Below are 26446 nucleotides of genomic sequence, written 5' to 3'. Positions count from 1 at the left end.
CGTAAAAAATTAAGGGTTAAAAATTAGTCTCACTCATATGCAAAAATGGAAAAGGTTAGGTTAATATACAGTTTTGTTTTCTGTTGTAGTTAATTGATTATCACCCTACTTAATTGACTAACGATTCTTTAAAAATCAAGATTTCAGAAACTATAACTACCATTAATTGATTAATCTCATACTTAATCGATTAACGATTTCCCAATTTTGCATTGTTTAATCGATTAAAATAAACCTTAATCGATTAAGGATTTTCTGAAGAAAAAAAAAAGATATTTCAATATGATATGAACCTCCTACATGATTTGTAAAAATATGATACATGACTGTGAATGTTGTACGATTTAAAACTCTTTTTAATGCATCTAAATCATATGATCATGTATGTACATGTAAATCATATATGTATGCATGTAAATCTCATTTTAGTTATGATTAATTTTAGGTTGTGAGACTTCCATTAAGGTTCCCCTAACCTAGACTCTACCCAATCAAACATCTTAAGACCTAAGAAAATAGAAAAAACACTTAGCCTTTAGATCTTCTTGAATGTTTGAGCTTTAGTGAACTTGAGTCTTGACTTTTGACTTATTGTTTGTTGATTTGTCCATGTCTTCAAGCTTGATCTTTGTCTACAACTGTTGTCTTCAGCTTTATCTACTATCTTTGTTGTCAACATTTGTCTTCATCTTTATTTATAAACATTGTTGTCAATCTTTGTCTTCATCAAAATTCATGTGATGCTTGCTTGCATTTAAATAGAGCAACTTGATTATAACTTAGCTAATAATTAAATTTATGTTGCCATAATTAATTATGCAAGCCATTTACAACACTTTTCAATGGGACAATGGATATAAGTGAGTTTTATTTTCACTATTATTTTTTTAATTTGCCAGGGTTATTTCTTATTTTGTGCAGAAGAAAATAAATATCATTACGGGATTGCTAGTATTGGCCACACTAGACAAAGACACAACCTTGACTCCTAAAGGTAGTAATGAAGAATGCTTTACAAAGGCTGAACCTTCAATATAGTGATGTCATATGTAAGGTGGTATATAGGTGATGAACTTCTTTTCTTAAAGAAAGATAAAAATTGAACAAGTGAAATTTTTTATATTTATCAATTTAATCCCTAAAAAATTTAAATTAGTATAAAAAATCACAAATATAAGTAAAAATAATCATTGATAAAGACTAAAGTACCCTGAAATAAGTCATTTAAATGCTAAACATATATAATTTTATTAACATTTTATACCTATGGGGACTATTTTGGATTTTCCAATTTTCAGGACTAAATGAATACATTGAAAAATTTTGAAAGACCAAAATAGAGTTTTACTTTAACTTTTAAATTTGTGAATTTATTGATGATGAGGAACATATTAAAGACTCCATAGCACACATTCTAAAATAGGGTATCAAGATTAACGATGTGAAAGTGCTTAAACACATTGATTTTACCATTAATTATTGTAATTATTATTATCTTCAGATTTAAAAAGATAGAAAAAGAACAATACTTTTTTTATTTTTAGCACCTCACAAGAAAGTGACTAACACCAATGTATATGCAGATGCAATGAGAAACTCAAGACTATTTAATCTATTACCTATATAATAAAAAAAACTCTTTCATGACATGTGTCAATCTCTCAAGCCTTCATGATGACATGTGTCAACCTCTCATCAAAACTAAAAGTCCCTCATGACATGTGTCAATCTCTCAATGACATGTGTCAATCTCTCAAGCCCTCATGACATGTGTCAATCTCTCAAGCCCTCATGACATGTGTCAATCTCTCAAGCCCTCATGACATGTGATTTATTTAAAAATAAAAGGAATATGATTACCTATACAATATTAAAATATAATGTTACTATAACAATATTAAAATAATAATATGAATCATAACATATTGTTTGTAGCTATTTTAGAGTTAAATAATATTTATTTTTATACTAATCTTATTTTAGAATCAAATAATAATGAAATTATAAATTTATTGATGATTTTTTTGATTAATAGGATACTACTAACTATATCATGTTATGTATGTGTAAAAAACAATGTTGAGAAAGTCGAGCAAGATGTTAAACCAGTAGATGACCCATATTAAGTTTATCCAATTTAAACAGTTAAACCGTATGGTTTGACCGTATGATTTTATATATAATTAATAATTTTAACAATATGAATGCACTGGTAACATATATGGTTTTAACCATGCGAATGCACGAGCAACATACATATTCTTAATCATAAATGCACATGTAATATGTGTTCTTAATCATGCGGAAAAAAATATCGTCCCATGCAAATGCACGGGTAACTTGCTAGTTCAAGTACTTTTTGGTTAGTTATTTAAGGTTTTTTAAAAGGGAATGGATATCAATCAGGCTCAAGACCACATGGGTAACATTCCTTCGGGAAAAAGGTTTAGGAAATAAATTGATTATTTGTTTAAGATTTTTAATTTAACGTTTTTTTGGGTGTCTTGTTATTAAAAGGTTCGATTAGATTTAAAAATTCGTTCTAAAAGAGTAGAGAGGCCAAGTAGGATCAAGACCACAAGGACTTTTCTCAAAACTGAAAAAAAATGAAATCAAAGTGATCTATGCAAAAATGACTTTCCTTTGTATGTAAACAAAGGTTGTACACACTTAGAGGGGTTGAAAATGTGTGAGGCTACTTCACTGTTTCAATTCAAAATTCGCACACAATAATTTTCTTTCAGATAATTAATTACTTATTTATTATACATGCACCATTTTCGGTTTAATAAATTATACAGAGTGTATAATCAATTATTCTTTCGATAACTGATGGATAATCGATCGTGGATCGATTAGTAGCACAAAACAAAAAATAAATTGGACTGAATAAGAACAAGAACTTAGTAAAGAATGAAGTTTTGAAACATAATAGTTTTACATAACGATTTACAAGATAGTAGAGTGATTGAAATGCAGTAAATCAAAACTAAAAGAGCTAAGGTTGAATTTGATTGGGTAGAGTTAGAGAAGAGAGAAAAAAGAGAGAAGTAGAAGAAAAATAGAGAGTTTCTCTCCTTTGGTGGAGAGGAGAGAAAGAATGGAGAAAAGAAAAAAGTGGGTGAACCCACAAAATTTCTTTCCCTCCACTTATCAGGAGAAAGTGAGAAGAGAAAGATAGACTTTAACTTGATAATGATCTATTATCTCAAATTGTATCCTAAACTATATCACATATCATATCAATTAAAAATGTTAATTAAAATTATAACAAATTTTTAATTAATAATAAAACAACATTTTCATGTCTCTTTTCTTTATTCTAGGGACATTTTTGTAATTTGAACCACAACATCATCTATTTCTTTTTATTTTCTATCCAACCAAATAAAAGAGAAAGAGAATAAAATATTTTTTTCTATTCATTTTCTCTCATTCTTCTCTTATACCAAACATCACAAAAATCTAATACATTTCTCCTCTTTCTCTTTCTCTTTCTTACCTTTTTCTTTCTCGCATATTTCTCTCTTCTCATTTTCTTTTGTCAACCAAACAAAGCCAAGGGATAAAGAAAATAACATGCTTATTTTATTTTGGTTCAGGTCAATCCACCAACACTAATCTAGTCTATCTTTATGATTTGAATATTTTACACTATGTGGAATCAAATGTTCTTTACTAGCACACTTTCACATTCAATCTTAATCTAGTTTTGCTTGACCTCTAAAGTTTTGGTACCCCATAACTTTTAGATAAACAACTTACTTGACTCTTCTTTCTCTCTTGATGTGACAAGATGTCTTACTTCTCACAATGAAAATATCTAAACTCTTTGTTGCAGACAAATACTCCTTCATGTCTTTACAACATAGAACACAAAACTCTCCAAACAAACTCTCATCACTTTAGAGTTTTTTTATTTTCTTATTGAGTTGATTTTCAATTTCAATCATATATAACTTAAACATGACAAACACTTCACTTTTATTGTTCGTAAGATATATACAAATATAGTGAAAGTAATCATCAATAAATGTGGTAAAATAATGTTTTCCATTTCTTGTTAACATCTCATCTAGTTCACATATATCAGAATGCATCAAATTCAAAGGATAAGATTCTCACACTATTAATTTATGTGGCTTTTTGTTATCTAGTTTGATTATAAAATTCACATTTTTCAAGATCATTTGCAGATAACTTTAGAATTAAAGCTACTAAATTTGGAAATTAAACATTTGTTAATATGACATAGTCTATTATGCCAAATATCAAAATTACACAATATGTAAATTCAATAAGAAATTTTATTCAAAATAACGTCAAGATTCAATTTGAACATGTCATCATTGACATACCCTTTCCCTACAAAAATTTCATTCATAGTAAGAGAATACAAGTCTATCCATATGATCTAGGTAAAACTATACGAGCAACAATAATGATATGAGAATCATCCAACAATACTTTCTTGTCATCAATTTCCTGTATGTTTTGAACATAATACGACTATAGCAAATATGCGCATGATGCGCTAGTAGTTTAGCCTATTAGACCTTTTGGGTTCTAGTTCTGGTTGCAACTGGTGTTCTAATTTTTAGAGTTATTGTCAAATGGGTTCATAACCACACTTGAGAATTTCTTTTTAGTGTTGTTGTTCGAGATAATCAAAACTTAATCTTTTTTATTCGGCCTGTGAGCCTCTTCCTCAATGGCTTGTAACAACTAATTGTGACACTAGAGATTTACTTAATGGCTGAGTCATGATTATGTTACTTTCTTTAAGACATTTTGTGCCACTACAAAAAAAATATACAAGCATACTATTAACCACGTCGTCTAGAAAATAAGACACCCAATTCTCTTTTTTGTATTCTCATTGTGTGGTAAGAACCAATCTTAAATCACTTATAATATGGTTATCAATGTACATTCTCCAATCACCTTGTGGCAGAAGTGGTGGTGCTGCACACGCTTTTGGAATAGTTTTGTTTGTGATAGTCTTCACCCACCAATAAACTCTTATACCCATATGACATACCAATAGTACAATAAATACTTATAAACACTCTACTCTTCAAGTATATGTGAATTTGTGTTTTTTTTCATTTCATACCCACTCTTGTATTTGTTCCAAGGTCAAGTGAGCATCTAGAAACAAAAGCAAGCATTGTTGTTTGATCTTTTTGGTTTAAACGCTCAGCCTGAAATGCGGTGGGTGGTGTTCTCTTCTGCGTTCCACTGCTTTACTCCCATACCCGCCCCTTGAGTCACTCATACAAACCACAGAGTGTAACACCTCAATCTGAATGAACGCGACGCAAGAGCAAAACAAGCAGTAGCGCAATAATGGTTTTACATCCGAGTCCGTGACCATTAAGTACATTAAGGTTTTGTGGTATCCGAAGTTTACCTTAACATCAAGATTTTGAAAGTCATCAAGATTTTGAAAGTCTCTACAATCATGGCAGCTATTTAAAACCTTGATTGCAACAAGAATGGGAGAGCATGGCTTCACCATCGCTGTACTCATTCCCAGAAGTGAATGAAGTGACTCCATCCTCGCTTCTCTCCGCGCGTCTCGCCGTTCAATGCTTCGCCCTGATCTCTTCCTCCGCCTTATCTTAATTGCATGAGGTTCCCCATTCCTTAGGTACCTAAAATGCTTGTTGATGATTCTCTCATTTTCATATTTTTTTCACTTGCTTATGCTGGTATTGAAGGTGATTAAATTTTAAACCAATATTGCCTTGTAAGTGAATAGTGTAATATCTATGCACCGTAAGACAGTCTATGCATACAACTTTTTCTCTTAATTGAAATAGTTTGAATACTTCTATGGTAACTATAAGCCAGTCCCCAAGTGATAGGGCCTATGCCGTTGCTGGCCATGTGTGCTCTAGAAGTTCCTTCTGGGGCGTGATTATGGTGTGTTCATTGTCAAAGTCCCACATTAGTTGACAATCTCAATCAAGAGCCATTTATAATATGTGTGATGTCGAGTAGAAGAACATGACTAGGATCCCAAACATCTGAATGAATAATATCAAAGAAAGACATATCTCAACTGTTACTCTACTTGGAAAGGACACCCTAACATGCTTCCCAAGTTAAAACGACTCACACTCAAAAGCCATGTATCAAATTGTGGACCGGCATCACCTGACGCGTCTGCAAGGGATGCAATACAATCGTATTAGACTACATCAAATTCAAAAGCATTTTTTTAAAGACAAAATTTCACGCCGCAACAACCGTAATCCTCATCACAGTGACCACCATCACAATAATCAAAACTGTGACTGGAATCGCTATTGCAACTGCAATTTGAAATATTGCTCCAAAGACTTCAACTATGAGAGATGAGGGATCACCTGCTTCAACTTCTCTCTAGATGGCCCAGATGATGAACAAGATTAGAAGACTTAGTGATAGCACATATAATGGATGAAGAAATTTGGACATAATAGAGACCATGTGATTCAGATTCGGCTCCAATTGTCTGAAATGTACTTTGGTCATGTTTTAGGAAGGAAGTGGAGTTAAAGATGATAGCGTAATTTAATGAGCGAGTAAGTTAACCGATAGAGATTAAAATAAATTAGAAGAACAGCTGGGCACAAACAAAACTGAATTCAAGGATACGAGTGGTGTGATGCTAGTGTAATGAGATACAAGAGTGTAGTGTAGGATTCTATAAAAAAAAGAAAAAGAGAAATGTACGTTGTATTGAGACGCAAACACAAGGATTGTCGTTTTATCCTTTTTCTTAAATGCTTGGCCGGAAAAGCTGTGTGCGCTTTTTATTATGCATCACACTCCCATTCCCCTTCCCATTCCTTGCTGAACACAAACGACACAGCAAAATGTTCAACTCAGGGGGTGAAAAGAAGCTGCAAGAGCATGAGCAAAACGGTCCGTCCCAACATGAATGGGAAACCATGGCTCGAGCATGGATCGGCTCCTTCCCAGAGGCAAAGGAAGTGACGATGCCTGAGATCGAAGCCTGGGTCAACTCCAACCTCGCTTCTCTTCCTGAGGGTCTCCGTTCAGCCCCTCGCTCTGATATATGTGTCGGCCTCATTTCCGTTCAGAATCGCATTAGATTCCCCATTAATGAGGTACGCCACCAACTCACTGAAAATGACAATCTTTGTGGATGATTCTGCAAGTTTATAATGATGGTACTTATTTAGACATGCTTTCCATGTTGTTTGCTGTGAATTAATGTCAAGTTAAAATAGAGATTGGCTTTAATTGAAAACTTTTTTGGTAACGACTAGCCAATCCCTATATCGCATGTTGCGGTTATAGACTCCTAGGGTTTGAAGAATAAAGTTGAGAATTTTAAAACATAGAATTGAGAAAGAAAACTTGAGTTTAAGGTTTCAGTTTTGCTGGGCACTGTGCATTTTGATTAGGAGAGGAAGGATAATGTATGCTGCCCTAAGATTTGTTAAGGAACACTGATTTTTGTTCCCGCAATAATAGATGAAGAAAAAAGTAATGAAGGAATTTGGTTGTCTCTAGATTGCTCAGGCCTGTGGTATAAGAGTTTCCCCAACCACTAGTTTGTGTACTGCTACAAAAATGTCTGTGTCCTTGTTTACGATGTTAGGAACTCAACATTGAGTGATGTGGGTGAAAATATTGCATTGGGAAGAAATGGACAAATTGAGGTCTACGAGTGGAAAAAGACCCATGATGTTTTTGGATGGGTCATTCCAAAATTTTAGAGATTATAAAATGAAAAGGAAATAAATTAATGCAATTTTCCATATTCGTAAATTTTCTTAGTTTGGATAATTATTTGGCAAAATTGGAATTTCAATAAAAATACGGAAACCCAAAAGAAATGCCAATTGCAGACGAGCAGCACTCAACATTGAACCTCTGTGACGGCATTAGCCGTGAATACCATTGAAATGTATCAGCAAGACGACGAGTTGGAGCACATTCTCAACTATTGAGAAGCACTCCAAGATGCTCAGGTTCTATTAGATAACTGAGATGTTCTAGTTCTACCACCGATCACTTGCCTCCCTTACCTGTAAAAGATCTTTAACAAGTTCCTCCTCAATGCTGCTACAAGCAGTGTGACCCCTCCATTGATTATCTCAAGGTCTCCATGGACATTGTGAAAAAGGTTCAACAATGGCTATGGTGTTGCCACAGAGATCCACCTGGAGGAGAAGGTTCATGTTTATGAGTCAATCTTTGCTCTTTGCGCACTTACTAAGCTGCAGCAACTGCTACTATACTGTAAAGGTGGCCACTGATGGAGGCAATGGGTGCAGCATGGAATTCACCAATATCTTCATGACAGAGATCATTATCGAAATATAGATGAGATGAGAGGGTTGATGTCTAATGAAGGGATTTCACATATTCCACCTTTTTGGTGGGATTTCAAATTATTATTTTTCATATAAAGTTACTGGCCAGAAATTCCCTGAAAACTTTAAAGTTCTTTAATTAAATATCCAAAACCATTTATTTTATACCAAGTCATTTTAAATCTTGTATAAAAATTCATTCCCTCTTTATCGTCAAATCATTTCAAGATGCAGGTGTTTTCTGTTTTTAAAACAAATAGAAAGAAAGGTGTTTTGTACCTTATTGTAAGATTGGTTTATGAGAGAGAGAGAGAGAGAGATTGAGATTCGAATGGTTTGTTTATGGAGATTATTTATGATGGGACATTATGGCACCAATTGATCCATATAGCCGACTCACATAGTGGGAAAATGTTTTGTTGTTTTTGTAAGACTGTCTTATCTTGTAAACAACGATAATGTTTTCTAGGTATAGGGTGCTTATCTAATGCATTCTCTGTTATTATATTTATAAAAGAAAGCAGGCTTTCCTGTTTTCTGGGCGACATACGTCTATGATTGTGCTTCTTGCCAAGATTCCCTTTACATAAAATGGGACAATTGTAAACTAAATATTTGAACCAGTGGAAGTTATTTAACCTTTACAGTATTTAAATCTGTCGAACGTGCAGGAAAGGGGAGCAAAACAGCTTGATCTTTCAAATGCTAGGTTTCAACGCACTGATCAATGGATACCAGTTTATTCATGGCTTGAAGCTTTGGATAAGGATAAGGTTGTTAAGTCCAATGAGATAGTTGACTGGTTAACAGAGAATCCTAAGGTCCAAGAACAATTAAGCTCAAAGCATTCTCGACATCATTTGATACACTACATCAAAAAATGTCATTCAAAGATATTAAAAAGAAGGGAGAAGGCTCAGAAGAGGAAGGTATGAAATCCTTTGTCTAAGTTTTTCTATAAAATTTTTATGTTTGGAAAGGGGACAGGGAGGAGTGTGACTTTCAAGTTCAGTTGACACCATGAACATGGTGTATTTCCCATGCCTATAACCGAAGCAGTTCAGTTGTTTTCTTTACACCATATCTATCAGCATTAAAAAAGTTATTTTTACTAGTGGGGTGTAGTTCAATTGGTATCTCCCTTGATTTTTACTCCTTATTTGATCCTCCACATGCCCATTTTCCATTCCATATTTAGGTCCAGAGGCATTTCTTGGGTTTGGAAGTGGCTAGATGATAGAATTAAAAGGGGGCCTAGACCTCCTATAACACAAGTGTATAAAAGGCGCCAATATGGCCCTAGTAGGGAATAACTAACTTTTGAAAAGGTAGTTAGTTATAGGAGTTATAAATAGAAAGTGAGAAGAGAGAGTAGTTAGGCAATTATTGAGTTGGTTACTGATTTTTTAAATCAGTTGGGGAAAACCTTGTAACACTCTTCCTTTTCTACTTCTCTTCTCTCTCTTTTCTCTTCTATTGTAATCCTTCATTCTCAATCAATAATATACTGGATCTAGGGTTTCCTGATCCTTGAATTGATTCTTCAATTCACTGTTTCTACCTAATTCTTTCCAAAATTCTGACCAGTGTTATCACTAGTATCAAAGCACCAATCCTGGTGCCCTGAAAATCACACTATAATTGTTGTTGCGTATCAAGACATGAAGTATGGCACGTTCTGGAGAAGATTGGGAATTAGAACGTGAAGAATTGCGAACCAGGTTGGAGTTTGCAGAAGCATTGGCTAAGAAACATAAGGATCAGATTGCTGAATTAGTGGTGAAATTGGGATAGAATCGTGCTCATCATAGCCATTTTCGTGAAGGCATGGGTAGTAATGAAAAAAGAAGTGAAGGAGGAAATCGCATGGATAAATGGCGCAAGTTAGAAATCCCTATATTTGCTGGAGAAGATACTTTTCGATGGACTCGTCGTTTGGAGAGGTATTTTGCATTGAAGGATGTGACAGAGGAAGAAAAAATGCAAGCCACTGTAATGGCCTTGGAGGGAAAGGCTTTAATTTGGTATCATTGGTGGGAAAAGTGCAACCCCAGCCTGAATTGGGAAGGGTTCAAGATTGTAGTGGTTGAGGAGATTTCAGCCTTCAATGGTCCAAAATTCTTTTGGACAACTCATATCCCTCAAGCAGACAGGAACAATGGAGGAATATATGGAGAATTTTGAGAAGTATGTGGATGCTTTGAGAACAATAGATCAAGTGTTTGTTAGAGGGATATTCTTGAATGGCCTCAAAGAGGAACTCCAAGCAGAGGTAAAACTTTATGAACTCTCAACCTTAGTAGAAATTATATAAAAAGTGTTATTAATTGAGCAAAAGAATGTTTTGCTCCACAAGAGGAGTAGTTATGGCTATACTCCTAGAAATCAGGGCATTTCCAGATCTGGACCCTATTCCAAAACTGTTACAGTTGAGGCAAAACCTAACACATATAGAAAAAGTGAGAGTTTAGGTAGTAATAGTGCAATAAGGACCACTGGCCAAAGTTTTCCTGAAGAGAATACAAGATCTAGAGAAGGGGAGTTTAAACATCTAAGTAGTGCAAAGATAATGGACAGAAGGGAAAAAGACTTGTGTTTTAGGTGTGATGAACCCTTTAATAAGGAACACAGGTGTGAAAACAAGCAATTTAGGATGATTATATTAGAAGATAAAGATGAAGAGGAGTTGTATGAAAAAGAAGAGTCCCTGTAGTCCTTTAAGGCCTTACATTTGTCCTTGTGCTCTATGTCTGGATTTACCACTATCAAGTCATGGAAGGTAGAGGGATCCTTACAAGGCAAGAATGTCATGATATTGATTGATTGTGGAGCCTCCCACAATCTCATAGCTAAGGAGGTGGTAGATACACCATCTAAGTAGTGCAAAGATAATGGACAGAAGGGAAAAAGACTTGTGTTTTAGGTGTGATGAACCCTTTAATAAGGAACACAGGTGTGAAAACAAGCAATTTATGATGATTATATTAGAAGATAAAGATGAAGAGGAGTTGTATGAAAAAGAAGAGTCCCTGTAGTCCTTTAAGGCCTTATATTTGTCCTTGTGCTCTATGTCTGGATTTACCACTATCAAGTCATGGAAGGTAGAGGGATCCTTACAAGGCAAGAATGTCATGATATTGATTGATTGTGAAGCCTCCCACAATCTAATAGCTAAGGAGGTGGTAGATACACCATCTAAGTAGTGCAAAGATAATGGACAGAAGGGAAAAAGACTTGTGTTTTAGGTGTGATGAACCCTTTAATAAGGAACACAGGTGTGAAAACAAGCAATTTATGATGATTATATTAGAAGATAAAGATGAAGAGGAGTTGTATGAAAAAGAAGAGTCCCTGTAGTCCTTTAAGGCCTTATATTTGTCCTTGTGCTCTATGTCTGGATTTACCACTATCAAGTCATGGAAGGTAGAGGGATCCTTACAAGGCAAGAATGTCATGATATTGATTGATTGTGGAGCCTCCCACAATCTCATAGCTAAGGAGGTGGTAGATACACCATCTAAGTAGTGCAAAGATAATGGACAGAAGGGAAAAAGACTTGTGTTTTAGGTGTGATGAACCCTTTAATAAGGAACACAGGTGTGAAAACAAGCAATTTAGGATGATTATATTAGAAGATAAAGATGAAGAGGAGTTGTATGAAAAAGAAGAGTCCCTGTAGTCCTTTAAGGCCTTATATTTGTCCTTGTGCTCTATGTCTGGATTTACCACTATCAAGTCATGGAAGGTAGAGGGATCCTTACAAGGCAAGAATGTCATGATATTGATTGATTGTGGAGCCTCCCACAATCTCATAGCTAAGGAGGTGGTAGATACACCATCTAAGTAGTGCAAAGATAATGGACAGAAGGGAAAAAGACTTGTGTTTTAGGTGTGATGAACCCTTTAATAAGGAACACAGGTGTGAAAACAAGCAATTTAGGATGATTATATTAGAAGATAAAGATGAAGAGGAGTTGTATGAAAAAGAAGAGTCCCTGTAGTCCTTTAAGGCCTTATATTTGTCCTTGTGCTCTATGTCTGGATTTACCACTATCAAGTCATGGAAGGTAGAGGGATCCTTACAAGGCAAGAATGTCATGATATTGATTGATTGTGGAGCCTCCCACAATCTCATAGCTAAGGAGGTGGTAGATACACCATCTAAGTAGTGCAAAGATAATGGACAGAAGGGAAAAAGACTTGTGTTTTAGGTGTGATGAACCCTTTAATAAGGAACACAGGTGTGAAAACAAGCAATTTAGGATGATTATATTAGAAGATAAAGATGAAGAGGAGTTGTATGAAAAAGAAGAGTCCCTGTAGTCCTTTAAGGCCTTATATTTGTCCTTGTGCTCTATGTCTGGATTTACCACTATCAAGTCATGGAAGGTAGAGGGATCCTTACAAGGCAAGAATGTCATGATATTGATTGATTGTGGAGCCTCCCACAATCTCATAGCTAAGGAGGTGGTAGATACACCATCTAAGTAGTGCAAAGATAATGGACAGAAGGGAAAAAGACTTGTGTTTTAGGTGTGATGAACCCTTTAATAAGGAACACAGGTGTGAAAACAAGCAATTTAGGATGATTATATTAGAAGATAAAGATGAAGAGGAGTTGTATGAAAAAGAAGAGTCCCTGTAGTCCTTTAAGGCCTTATATTTGTCCTTGTGCTCTATGTCTGGATTTACCACTATCAAGTCATGGAAGGTAGAGGGATCCTTACAAGGCAAGAATGTCATGATATTGATTGATTGTGGAGCCTCCCACAATCTCATAGCTAAGGAGGTGGTAGATACACCATCTAAGTAGTGCAAAGATAATGGACAGAAGGGAAAAAGACTTGTGTTTTAGGTGTGATGAACCCTTTAATAAGGAACACAGGTGTGAAAACAAGCAATTTAGGATGATTATATTAGAAGATAAAGATGAAGAGGAGTTGTATGAAAAAGAAGAGTCCCTGTAGTCCTTTAAGGCCTTATATTTGTCCTTGTGCTCTATGTCTGGATTTACCACTATCAAGTCATGGAAGGTAGAGGGATCCTTACAAGGCAAGAATGTCATGATATTGATTGATTGTGGAGCCTCCCACAATCTCATAGCTAAGGAGGTGGTAGATACACCATCTAAGTAGTGCAAAGATAATGGACAGAAGGGAAAAAGACTTGTGTTTTAGGTGTGATGAACCCTTTAATAAGGAACACAGGTGTGAAAACAAGCAATTTAGGATGATTATATTAGAAGATAAAGATGAAGAGGAGTTGTATGAAAAAGAAGAGTCCCTGTAGTCCTTTAAGGCCTTATATTTGTCCTTGTGCTCTATGTCTGGATTTACCACTATCAAGTCATGGAAGGTAGAGGGATCCTTACAAGGCAAGAATGTCATGATATTGATTGATTGTGGAGCCTCCCACAATCTCATAGCTAAGGAGGTGGTAGATACACCATCTAAGTAGTGCAAAGATAATGGACAGAAGGGAAAAAGACTTGTGTTTTAGGTGTGATGAACCCTTTAATAAGGAACACAGGTGTGAAAACAAGCAATTTAGGATGATTATATTAGAAGATAAAGATGAAGAGGAGTTGTATGAAAAAGAAGAGTCCCTGTAGTCCTTTAAGGCCTTATATTTGTCCTTGTGCTCTATGTCTGGATTTACCACTATCAAGTCATGGAAGGTAGAGGGATCCTTACAAGGCAAGAATGTCATGATATTGATTGATTGTGGAGCCTCCCACAATCTCATAGCTAAGGAGGTGGTAGATACACCATCTAAGTAGTGCAAAGATAATGGACAGAAGGGAAAAAGACTTGTGTTTTAGGTGTGATGAACCCTTTAATAAGGAACACAGGTGTGAAAACAAGCAATTTAGGATGATTATATTAGAAGATAAAGATGAAGAGGAGTTGTATGAAAAAGAAGAGTCCCTGTAGTCCTTTAAGGCCTTATATTTGTCCTTGTGCTCTATGTCTGGATTTACCACTATCAAGTCATGGAAGGTAGAGGGATCCTTACAAGGCAAGAATGTCATGATATTGATTGATTGTGGAGCCTCCCACAATCTCATAGCTAAGGAGGTGGTAGATACACCATCTAAGTAGTGCAAAGATAATGGACAGAAGGGAAAAAGACTTGTGTTTTAGGTGTGATGAACCCTTTAATAAGGAACACAGGTGTGAAAACAAGCAATTTATGATGATTATATTAGAAGATAAAGATGAAGAGGAGTTGTATGAAAAAGAAGAGTCCTTGTAGTCCTTTAAGGCCTTACATTTGTCCTTGTGCTCTATGTCTGGATTTACCACTATCAAGTCATGGAAGGTAGAGGGATCCTTACAAGGCAAGAATGTCATGATATTGATTGATTGTGGAGCCTCCCACAATCTCATAGCTAAGGATGTGGTAGATAGGCTGCAATTAGAGGTGGTAGATACACCATCTTATTGGGTAGAGGTGGGTGATCGCCATAAGGTGAAGTGTAAAGGAAAATTTGCACAACTTAAGTTCCAATTGCAACAGTTGGTAGAGGTATAAGATTTCTCTCTGTTTGCTCTCAAGAGGGTTGATATGGTTCTTGGTCTTGATTGGCTAGATGGATTTGGTGAGATCAAGGTTGATTTTGGGAAACTGGAACTTACTATAAAGCAAGGAACTAAATTGGTTAAGATAACTGGAAATCCAGCCTTCACAAGGACAGAGTTACCTTATGGTACATTGATGCAGGTTTTAAAAGAAGGGGAGGGGCTGCTCATACACTGTGGAACCCAAAATGATGTAGGGAATTTCCAGGTTACTCCTTCTGCACAATTCTAGGGTTATTAGTAGAGTTTGAGGATTTGTTTATAGACCCAAAGGGACTTCCTCTAGTTAGAAGACATGACCATGCCATCCATCTTACAGAAGGAGCTTCAATCCTAAACTTGAGGCTTTACAAGTATCCTCATTACCAAAAAAACAGAGATAGAGAGGTTGGTGGGGGAGATGTTAGAAGCTGGGGTCATTAGGTATAATATTAGTCCTTATTCTAGCCCCATCATCCTAGTCAAAAAGAAGGATGGAGGATGGAGGTTCTGTATGGACTATCGTGCTCTCAACAAGGTCACTGTACCCAACAAATTCCTTATCCCTATTATAGAAGAGTTGTTGGATGAAATTGGAGGAGCAATAGTGTTTACTAAACTGGATTTGAAGTCTGGGTATCATCAAATAAGGATGAGGGAAGAGGATGTTGAGAAAACTGCCTTTAGGACACATGAGGGTCACTATTAGTTTGTTGTCATGCCCTTTGGCTTGACCAATGCCCCTTCTACATTTCAGGCCCTGATGAATGAAGTTTTGAGACCTTTCCTAACATAGTTTGCTCTAGTTTTTTTTATGATATTTGGGTGTACAATAGAGATGATGTGGCACACCAGCAACACCTAAGAAGGGTGTTGGAGGTCCTCAAGACCAATTCATTGAAGGCCAACCATAAGAAATTCAGCTTTGCTAGACCCAGTTTGGAATATCTAGGTCACATTATATCTGGATCAGGGGTTTCAACAGATCAATCCAAGGTGGAAACCATGAGATCTTGGCCTATCCCTAAAGATTTAAAGGGGTTAAGAGGATTTTTGGGGCTGACTGGTTATTATAGAAGGTTTGTGCAAGGGTATAGCAAAATAACCAAGCCTCTAACTGAGTTGTTGAAGAAGGATGATTTTGTATGGACCAAGGAAGCTACAACAGCCTTTGAAATTCTCAAATCTGCTATGGTGCAACTTCCTTTGCTAGCCGCTCCTGATTTTTTCAAAAACCTTTGTTATTGAAATTGATGCCTCTAGCAAAGGTTTAGGGGTTGTCTTGATGCAAAAGGGCAGACCCTTAGCTTATTAGAGTAATGGACTATCAAATAGGGCGCAATTAAAGTCGGTTTATGAGAGAGAATTGATGGTAATGGTACAAGCAGTCCAAAAGTAGAAGCATTACTTGATGGGAAGACACTTTATACTCAGATCATAGCAGTTTGAAGTTCCTCACAGATCAAAGGTTTAGGGGTTGTCTTGATGCAAGAGGGCAGACCCTTAGCTTATTGGAGTAAGGGACTATCAAATAGGGCACAATTAAAGTTAGTTTATGAGAGAGAATTGATGGCAATGGTACAAGCAGTCCAAAAGTGGAAGCATTACTTGATGGGAAGACACTTTATACTCAGGACTGATCAGAGCAGTTTGAAGTTCCTCACAGATCAAAGATTGTTTAGTGAAGAACAATTTAAGTGGGTAGTCAAGTTAATTGGGTTGGATTTTGAAATTCAGTTCAAGCCTGACAGAGAGAACTCAGTAGCAAATGCATTCTCCAGGACAGTCATGTATGGGGCTCTATCTGTAGTTAATTTGGCAGATGTTGATGAATGATTCCAGGAGATTCAGTATGAGCCTAAATGGCAAAAGGTGATCCAAGACTTAGCTTATGACTCCAAGGCCCATCCATATTTCAAATTTCAGGTTGGGAGGTTACTCTACAAAGGCAGGTTGGTTTTGTCAAAGTCTTCTAATAAGCTTCCCGGTATTCTAGTTGAATGTCATGATAGTGTATCTAGGGGTCATTTAGGATTTTTTAGAACTTTTAAGAAGGTTTCTAGTTTCTTTTATTAGGAAGGGATGAGGAGTTACTTGAAGCAATATGTTGAGACTTGTGAGGTGTGTCAGAGACAGAAGTATTCTATTTTAGCCCTAGAGGGGTTGTTGCAACCCTTACCCATCCCCATCCAAGTAGGGCAAGATATTTCTATGGACTTTATTTATGGGCTGCCTAAGTCCAAGGGTAAGGACACCATATATCTGGTAGTGGACAGACTCACTAAGTATGCCCACTTTTACCCATTGAGTCACCCTTTTCACTGCTAAAGATGTGGCTGCCATATTTGTGAAAGAAGTGGTTAAACTTCATGGATTTCCAGCCTCTATCATCTCTGATAGGGATTAAATTTTCTTAAGTTAGTTTTGGCAAGAGTTGTTCAAGCTATGTGGAACTAAGTTGAAATATAACGCTGCTTACCATTCTCAAACAGATGGGCAGACAGAGGTTGTTAACAGAAGTTTGGAGACCTATCTAAAGTGTTATGTAGGGCCAAAACCAAGACAGTGGGTAGACTGGATTCCTTGGGCTGAATTCTGGTTCAACACCACCTATAATAGCTCTGCAGGCATGACACCCTTTAGAACTTTATATGGGAGAGATCCATCCACACTGATCAAGGGATGTACTTTTACTTCTAAGGTGGAAGAGGTGAATCAGTTGCTAATGGCTAGAGACTTAACTCTACTGGAACTATAGCAGAATTTATTGAAGGCTCGGGATTTAATGAGAACTCAGGCAAACAAACATAGAAGAAAAGTAGAATTTGCAGTGGTAGATTGGGTGTTTTTAAAATTACAACCCTATAAGCTGAAATCTTTAGTCAACATACCACTGGCTAAATTATTAGCTAAATTCTATGGCCCCTATAAGGTGTTGGAAATAATTGGGTCAGTGGCATACAGGTTGGTACTACTAGAGCATGCTAGGATTCATCTTGTGTTCCATGTTTCATTGCTAAAGAAGTTTTTGAATCCAGCGCAACAGACTGAGCCACTCCCTCCTATGCTATCTGAAGAATTTGAATTGCAGGTTTGCCTAAGTGATATCTTGCAGTGCAAAACAATGCAGGGAATCTGGAGGTTTTGATGCATTAGGAAAAATTGCCTTCATGTGACAATTCATGGGAAGTAGCTACTCAACTACAAGAGGCTTTTCCACAATTTCTCCTGGAGGACAAAGTGGCTCTTTTGGGGGAGAGTATTGATAGAATTAAAAGGAGACCTAGACCTCCTATAGCACAAGTGTATAAAAGGCGCCAATATGGCCCTAGTAGGGAATAACTAACTTCTGAAAAAGTAGTTAGGTATAGGAGTTATAAATAGAAAGTGAGAAGAGAGAGTAGTTAGGCAATTATTGAGTTGGTTACTGATTTTTTAAATCAGTTGGGAAAACCTTGTAACTCTCTTCCTTTTCTACTTCTCTCTCTTTTCTCTTCTATTGTAATCCTACATTCTCAATCAATAATATACTGGATCTAGGGTTTCCTGATCCATGAATTGATTCTTCAATTCACTGTTTCTACCTAATTCTTTCTAAAATTCTAACCAGTGTTATCACTAGATCTGCATCTGGTGTTTTTCTTAGCTAGAGACTGAGCTCATATTGGTGACTCTATTCAGCACTTGAATCCTGATCTTACTTGAGATCTTTCACCAAGTAGCTAACTTAAGTTAATTAGTTAGTTTGTAACAAAATTGGTGATAGTTAGTGTTGACCACTGCGGTTGATATTGAGTCTTGACTCAAGTGTAATTAGCAGCTTCATACAACCTTTCTGTATAACTTGGATGAATGAGAATTTTGATTTTTCCTCTCCAAATTTGTTACATTTCTAAACATATCTTGTCTCATTTGTCCAGTCATCAAATGCAAAATCTTCATCTTTGTAATACTTGATCTTATGCTCTTGTTGTCTGCTTAAGCCCGATTTGCTTTACCATGAAGCACCACCGGTCTTATAGCTATGTGGTAAAAAATTTCCTTTAAGCTTCAGAGGCACCTTTCGTCGGAATAAACACCCCAAAACACTTCTCTATTTCATCCATTATGCATGAATCTTATGGTTTACATCTCCCTTTATTTCTCCATCACTGTCTATAATAGATCCATGATACCTGACCGTGTGGCTTGTAGTATGGTGTGATCTCCAATTTTCACTATGGAACACCCCCAAAAAAAAAGTTAAGATTTGACATTGATGGCAGTTTCTAGATTATATATTGTGCAAAATTGACTCATGTCCTGTATACCTACTAGTACTTTTATATGACATATTACATTAGCACAATTTTACTTGGACAGGGTTTAGCAAAGCCTGGCAAGGGCAGTTCATCTAAGGCTAAAAAAGATGTGGCGAAGAAACACCCAGCCCCACCTCCATGTATGTTTTATCCATTTTATCTGAAGTTTTCTCTCTTACTGTACCCAAGATTGTCTGTTTCACTCACTCAGCTGAATTTTGTAAAATTCTTTTGAAGTAGCCTATATGTTGTAGCACATTGCTGGAAACTTGATTTCGGAGAAGAAAGAAAAGAGGGAGGACATTGACTTATTAGAAATGCTTTGTAAATAATACATATGTAATTATTAGTTTCTCATGTATAAGCAATCTAAATTCCCCCCCAATATATAGTGGTGGTTTGAGCTACTCCTTATCCATGGGGAGAATTTCTAAGATTTTTCAATCTCCTCCACCCTTTAAGGCCTTCTATATATTGCTGCTAAGTGTTGAGGGATACATTTACTTTAGTTGTGAGTTTATTTATTTTGTTACGGACGGAAATTGGACATGCTGGAGTATACGCATTTTCTATGATGTTAGTTTGTTGGCGTCTTGATTGAAATGTTTTACCCCACACCCAGTCTGAAGTGGTCCTCTTCGGGGAAAAAAAAGTGCAAATAAGTAGCATTGCTGTTACCAACTGTGATTTCAATTAGGGTACCCACAATTGCATGATTTGTAATCTGATCATATGATAAAATCTAGTAATTCATATAAACTGCACTTCTAATTTCCTACCTGAAAAAAGTAACTCTGGATTTTGGAACTGTAATAATTGTTGAAGCAAGAAAACTAAGATGTTCAAGCACTGATATTTGGAGAAGGCTTGTGATAAAGTGCGCAGAGATATTGTGGAATGCTCTAGAGAAGAGAGGAATTTGGATTGCCTAAATTCCAGCAATCAATGATATATTTGATAGGATCAAGACCGATGTGAGAACACAAGATGAATTCTCATAAGATTTCCCTATTCCTATAGGACTACACCAATAGTCAACGTTGTGCCCCTAACTATTTACCTTGGTCTTAGATGTGCTTACTGAGCATATCCAAGAATCGACGTCACAATCCATGTTTATTTTGCAGACAATATTGTCCTACATGAAGACTCGAGAGAAAAATTAAATAGGAAATTAGAAATGTGGAGACAAGCTTTACAAGCACATGACTGTTGTAGAAGTCGATGTAAAATGGAGTGTAAGTTTAGCATGAGGCGGACAATCATACAACACGATGGGAAAATTGAGGGAGATGTAAACCATATGATTCGAGCAAGGCGGATGAAATGGTAGAGCATTTCAGGTGTCATATGTGATAGAAAGGTGCTACTCATGCTTATAGGAAAATTTGACTGCACAACTATAAGACCTGCAATGTTATATTAGACTTAGTGTCGGATGGTAAAATGTCAAAATATAATATACTCAATGCAGCAAGTATGAGAATGTTGTGTCGGAAGAGTAGACACATTAAACAAGATAGAAGTAGGAATGAATACATTAGGGAGAAATTTGCTGCAACTCCTATTGTAAAAATTATCGTAGAATCACGTATTGGGTGATTTGAACATATGTTGAGGAGATCGATAGAAGCTCCAATAAGAAGAGTAGATCAAATAGAGGTTAGTCCAATTTCTAGAGGTAGAAGAAGGCCAAGAATAGGCAAAATAATTAGGAAAAATTTATAGATCAATGCTTTGTCAATTGATATAATTTATGAAAAAGTATTATAGTACCTTTCCATTCATCTATTTGACCCTACCTAATAGGAGTAAGGCTTAGATTCTGATTGGTTGTTGTAATCTTTTAGTTCTATTGCAGTTTGGCTTATTCTTCAATATTTTCTACCTGTCCTACTTCTATGAAGGTCTGGCCTTCCTAATAAATAAAATGTTGTGTGCTTTGACTCACTGTTCTTTGTTCTGTTAATTTTGCAGCTAGCCCTTCAAACAATCTGCCCAAAGATGGTGATGTGTACTCAGCCAAAAAGAATGAAGCTTATCCAAAACACCAGATTTAAGTAAATTAGCAACTTTTCTTTGTGTGTCTTTCTGTACTAGAGTTTATCATCTTTCAGTCCTTTAAGGTGATTTGATTTCAGTTTATTGGAGTTGGAAAAGGGGTTTTCCCCAGCGTTCCCAAATGAGGCAAAAAAATAATAACCAATGAGTCTCGAAACACTGACTGGGAACTTACTGATGCGGGGTTATTGTGAATTTCCCCCCTCTTATTATCATTCACTGAAGTAATGCACCCTTTTTTTAGGATTAACTACTTGTGAAAACTAGACCGTACTAATCGGTCGTATAATCATACTGATCAAAACTAGTTATACTGGACAAAATCAGTCATATTAGTCGGTTTTCAATTGAACTATATCGGTTATACTGACCGATTTTCATTTAAAGTTAAATTTTTAATGAAAATAACTTAATTTTTACCAAAATGTTGGTATAGAGGATCAAACACATAATTATTACATTTGATTGTACCTTAAAATATGACTTATCACTAAGTGACATATTTTGTTTTAATAAATGTTATAAACAAAAGAATTTATTTTCAATGTTAATATTTAGTATTATATATGTATATCTAACTTTACCGATATGCGATTTAATTAATGAATTACTGGTTGAATCATTATACCACTATATCAACACTTTGACTAGTTTGATGATCGGTATAATGTTAATAATAGTGTTGTAAAAACCGGTTCGGGCCGGTTGGTTCAACCGGTGAATCGGTCTCAGTATCAGTACGATACAATAATTATATTGGTTATGCAATCATACTGGTTATACTGACCGGTTTTCAATTGAATCGTACCGGTTATACCGGCTGGTTTATATTTAAAATTAATGTTAATTAGTAAACCACTAGTTGAATTGTAATACCACTATCAATACTCTAAATGATTTGATGATTGATATGGTATTAATAACACTAGTAACAATTGTTTTCATGGAATGATGATCCTAGTTGTTCATGTATGTAGAGAGTAATGGAGCTAAATAATTATACCGTTTATACCAGCTTTGAAAATTATGAAGCAGAGTTGGTAATGGTTTACTTTATTCTTAGTTGAACATTCTCATGAACTCCTGGTGAGGTGATGAGTAAATCAGGCTAGTTAGCTTCTAATCTAGTCAATGGCATGGGAAATTATCCTACATTTCCCATAGTTTTTAAAACAATAATTTTGTTTCATATTAATTATACTCATTTCTCACAATAAGAATTGTTATCACTTAAGTTATTTCATTTATATCAAACATATCCAATGACTAAATTTGTCTTATCAAATTATCGTGTTCAATGACTTCAAGTATTCAACGATGTCACTTTCTGTTTTGATGATAAGAAGAGAGTACAATATGACCTTAACGTAAAAAATATTTTCACATGTGCCCTAGTAATAGATGAGTTCTTTAGAATATCAAATTGCAAATCAACTTAAGAAATGTGGGACATTCTAGAAACAACTCATGATGGAAATAAAGAAGTAAAAATGTCTAAACTAAATACCTTTTCCAAAGAGAATGAAATGTTCATAATGAAACTTGAAGAGAAAATTCTAGACTTGTAAAAGAGGTTCACTCACTTAAAAAATCATTTAATCACCCTTCGTAAAACGTTCTCTAATAGTGAGTTAAATATAAAAGTTTTTAGATCACTAACGAGAAAATAACAATCAAAAGTGACAACAATTTCTGAAAAGAAAAATCTATCAAAAATATTTGTGACCACACTTTTTGAAAAATTGTAATAACATGAATTAGAATTTAACCCATTAGAGCAATATGAAGAATTTGAAATGAAATGCAAAACCATTTCTTTGGTAGCAAATATTGACTCGGATGAAGACTCAAAATAAAACAATATAAAAAATGGAATCTTTTAATAAAGAAATTGAATAAGTTCTTAAAAAAGAAAAAAGGCCATGAAGTCTAGTGGAGTAAAAATGTGCGTTGAAAGACTCTCCTAGTTTACACAAAACATATTCGAACATCACACCATTCATTGACTACATCTCCACTTTATAAAATTCTTCTAGTGTTAGCCTACCAAGAAATTCTTATAGTGTTAACCTACCACAAAAGCACCCTTCTAGGACGTTGTACTTCATTGAAGGTTTGTATTGTTTATAAATTTCATTTTTTCCACAACATATATAGTAAAGCTTTGTGATGATGAGAACAAACCCCGGCAAGTAACAACACATAACCTTCCTCATGTGTTTGTTTTTATGGGTTTTTAACACGCAGGTAACCTTCCAAAGGTGCATGTAAGGGAGAGTACGTGTTTGTTTAAAATATTAACTTTTTACCCATAATGAAAGTTGCATGTGAATATTTTTTTCTTCACATTTTTTTGTCATGTAATAATCCTTATATGAGATGAAGTAGGAAGTGGAAAACATGCACACATTTGAAGAAGATAAACATTAATGGGTTAATAGTTTGAGTGGAGTGTGAGGTAGAAAAGTGGAAGGAAGCCATAAAAATATGGGAGCATATCTTCTATCCTATAATTTATATCATTCTATGTATCATTTTAGTTTGAAAAATATTTAATAATTAATCTTTTAACTTAAATACATTTTTTAATCAATTACAACTAATAATATATAAAGTGAAATAAATTATGGGATAACCTATTTACTTCCTAAAAATATATAAGAATATGAGAGTTTTGCAAAAGTGATAAATAATTAAAAAAATAGTATGTAAATGGGTTAGTCATTTGTCACTAAAAATGGGAAGTGTAACTATGATGTGATTGTTTAAAAAATTACTTTATAATTAAATTTTTAATTTAAATATATTTTTAAATTAATTACACGTGGTGATCATGACACATATGAACCTTGAAAAATGTGACAACATACTATAGTTCCCTTATTAAAAGTTGAAAGGACAATTGGGCCTGGGAAGAATAAGTCAAGCCCCTAACCATTATATATAAATACCAAACCTCGTCAAATTTGAATCTTAGAAATCAGCGAAAAACCCTAAACCTCTAAACTTTGCAATGGATCCTCAACCTGAGCCAGTCAGTTACATCTGCGGAGGTTTGTTCTTCAATCCCATCACCTAATACACAAATTCATACCTCTTTTATGTGTGTTTCTTCGCGCATGTATGTAAGTGTTTTTAGTTTTTGAAAGAAAAGTTTGATTTTGCGTGTATTTGTACAGATTGTGGAATGGAGAATACTCTGAAACCTGGTGATGTTATACAGTGCCGTGAGTGTGGTTACCGAATCCTTTACAAGAAGCGCACTCGTCGAAGTAAGCTTCACAGTTTGACTTAATTGAATGACCTAATTGTTTTTGTTACTTTTTTTGTTTTTTCATTCGCATTCAAGAACTATACCATTGTTCTATGTTAATGCTCGACCATTGTGTTATTGGTAATGTATGTCTGTTATTAGCACTGCATTAAGTGTATGAATACTGGGCATGGCCAAAGTTATTAATTTTAGTTGTCGATTACAAGGTTTTAAATAGAGGTTTCAGCAACTTATAAAACCTTGCATATCCGACTATTGCGGGCATTTGGGTTTGCGGTATAGTTTCGGCAACTCCCAATTTTGACATATCAGCTGTAGTCATCGTGTACCTATGTTTTAAATCTGGTGAAGTGGGTGAAGTAATTTAGTTGGTTTCTTATAAGTAAGACTCTTTGTTAAGTTGTTAATTTAGATTTGTGTGGCTAGTTTTCGCTCTCGTTGGGTTCCCCCTTTTTATTATAGTTGAACTTTAGTAATATCTTTAGAAAAGAGCATGAATTTAAAGCAAGTCCCTGATTGTGTTGTAGTTACTACTTACTAGTATCGGTATAGTATAAGACTAGGTTTTATATCTTTATAGTTGGATTACTTGTAAAAGCTTGAGAGAATTGATTTGAGTTACTATTTGAACCGAAAGAGTCTTTGTCTGTGAAAACTTTCTAAAGATTATTAAAAGTGAAAAATCACGAATGTGTAAAAGATGGGACTAGAGTACTATATTCAGGCTCCTTTATGGTAAACAATAATTGACCTCTAACATAGCATTTGTGTATAAGCCTCTTTTGAACAAAAATAGTTGTCTCAATGTAGAATAAGTAACATGATAATTTTTTCTTTTCATCGCCTCTGTTAATTTTAGTATTCAAGTGTTCGTATAAAAATCACCATCTGACAACTCCTTAGTTATTGACTGTTTGAAATTGTTGTTTTCTATGAGTCTCACCTAGGAGTCAACCCAAGCATGTTGACAAATTTTTCCTTTATTATAAATCATTTTCATACATTGGTTGTTTCTCTGATAAGTCTGTGATTCTTGTGGAAATGGTAAGGCCTTACTAGGTTTTGATTTCAAAATTATATGTTGGGGTGTTCAAATAATCCAGTTCGAGTAAATAATCCATCTTTAAATTGAGCTAAACTATTCAAAATCCAGATTTTATAAACAAATTCAGATATTGAAACTATTTTATAAAATCCCGTTGGCTCAAATCAACTCTCAAAAGGCCCAATTCGCCCTTCCAAACATTCAGTCACAGGATGGCACTGTTCCAAGCCCTTTATAGCTGAACAACACCTTCTATCCCAAACTATGTTCTTGGACTTGTCACGAGCCTCAAGTGCGTCAAATTTCTCTGTCGCATCGATAGTGCATCTTAGAGCTAAAATTAGTTTTATAGGTCCACCTTGTCTTTCATATTTGTTGGTTTAGACCATTTTATGTTGAACCATTGGGCACAGACATTATGCGGTGCCTACGACATCATCATCATCATTGGTGATAACAACCTCTGAAGCACGGATTCGTCAAACACCCTCGCGTGTCGGACACATATCCGACACGGATACGCTCAAATTCGCGAAGGATATGTATTTGCAGAGTATCCAAAAAATAAAAAAATAAAAAAATATCAAGACACGTATCAGATACGTCTTCAATAAAATATAGGATATATAGATTCATTTTCAATAAAATATAGGATATATAGATACGTTTTCAATAAAATATGATAAGATAGATTCGTTTTCAATAAAATAGGATAAGATAGATTCGTTTTCAATAAACACCAACTTATTTAAAGGCCACAAAGACTTACACCAACATACCGTCACACTGCATTTATCCTCTGATAGCCGGTACTCTGCGATCCACAACTTATTTTACTTTGGATATTTTGATTTATACTTATAATTTTA

The 26446-nt window shown here is 35.1% G+C and overlaps 1 protein-coding gene across 1 annotated transcript; it reads left to right on the top strand.

Moving 5' to 3' along the window:
- Positions 6172-21392, top strand: LOC109329775. The gene is made up of 4 exons (XM_019563591.1): positions 6172-7121; positions 9008-9265; positions 19259-19337; positions 21175-21392. The coding sequence occupies exons 1-4, from the start codon at positions 6774-6776 to the stop codon at positions 21255-21257; spliced, it is 768 nt and encodes a 255-aa protein (XP_019419136.1). The 5' UTR covers positions 6172-6773; the 3' UTR covers positions 21258-21392.

The sequence above is a fragment of the Lupinus angustifolius genome, chromosome LG02 (assembly GCF_001865875.1).
Source record: "Lupinus angustifolius cultivar Tanjil chromosome LG02, LupAngTanjil_v1.0, whole genome shotgun sequence".
NCBI lineage: Eukaryota > Viridiplantae > Streptophyta > Magnoliopsida > Fabales > Fabaceae > Lupinus > Lupinus angustifolius.
Note: the sequence above shows the minus strand (reverse complement) of the source record. Positions and strands in the feature narration are given on the sequence as shown.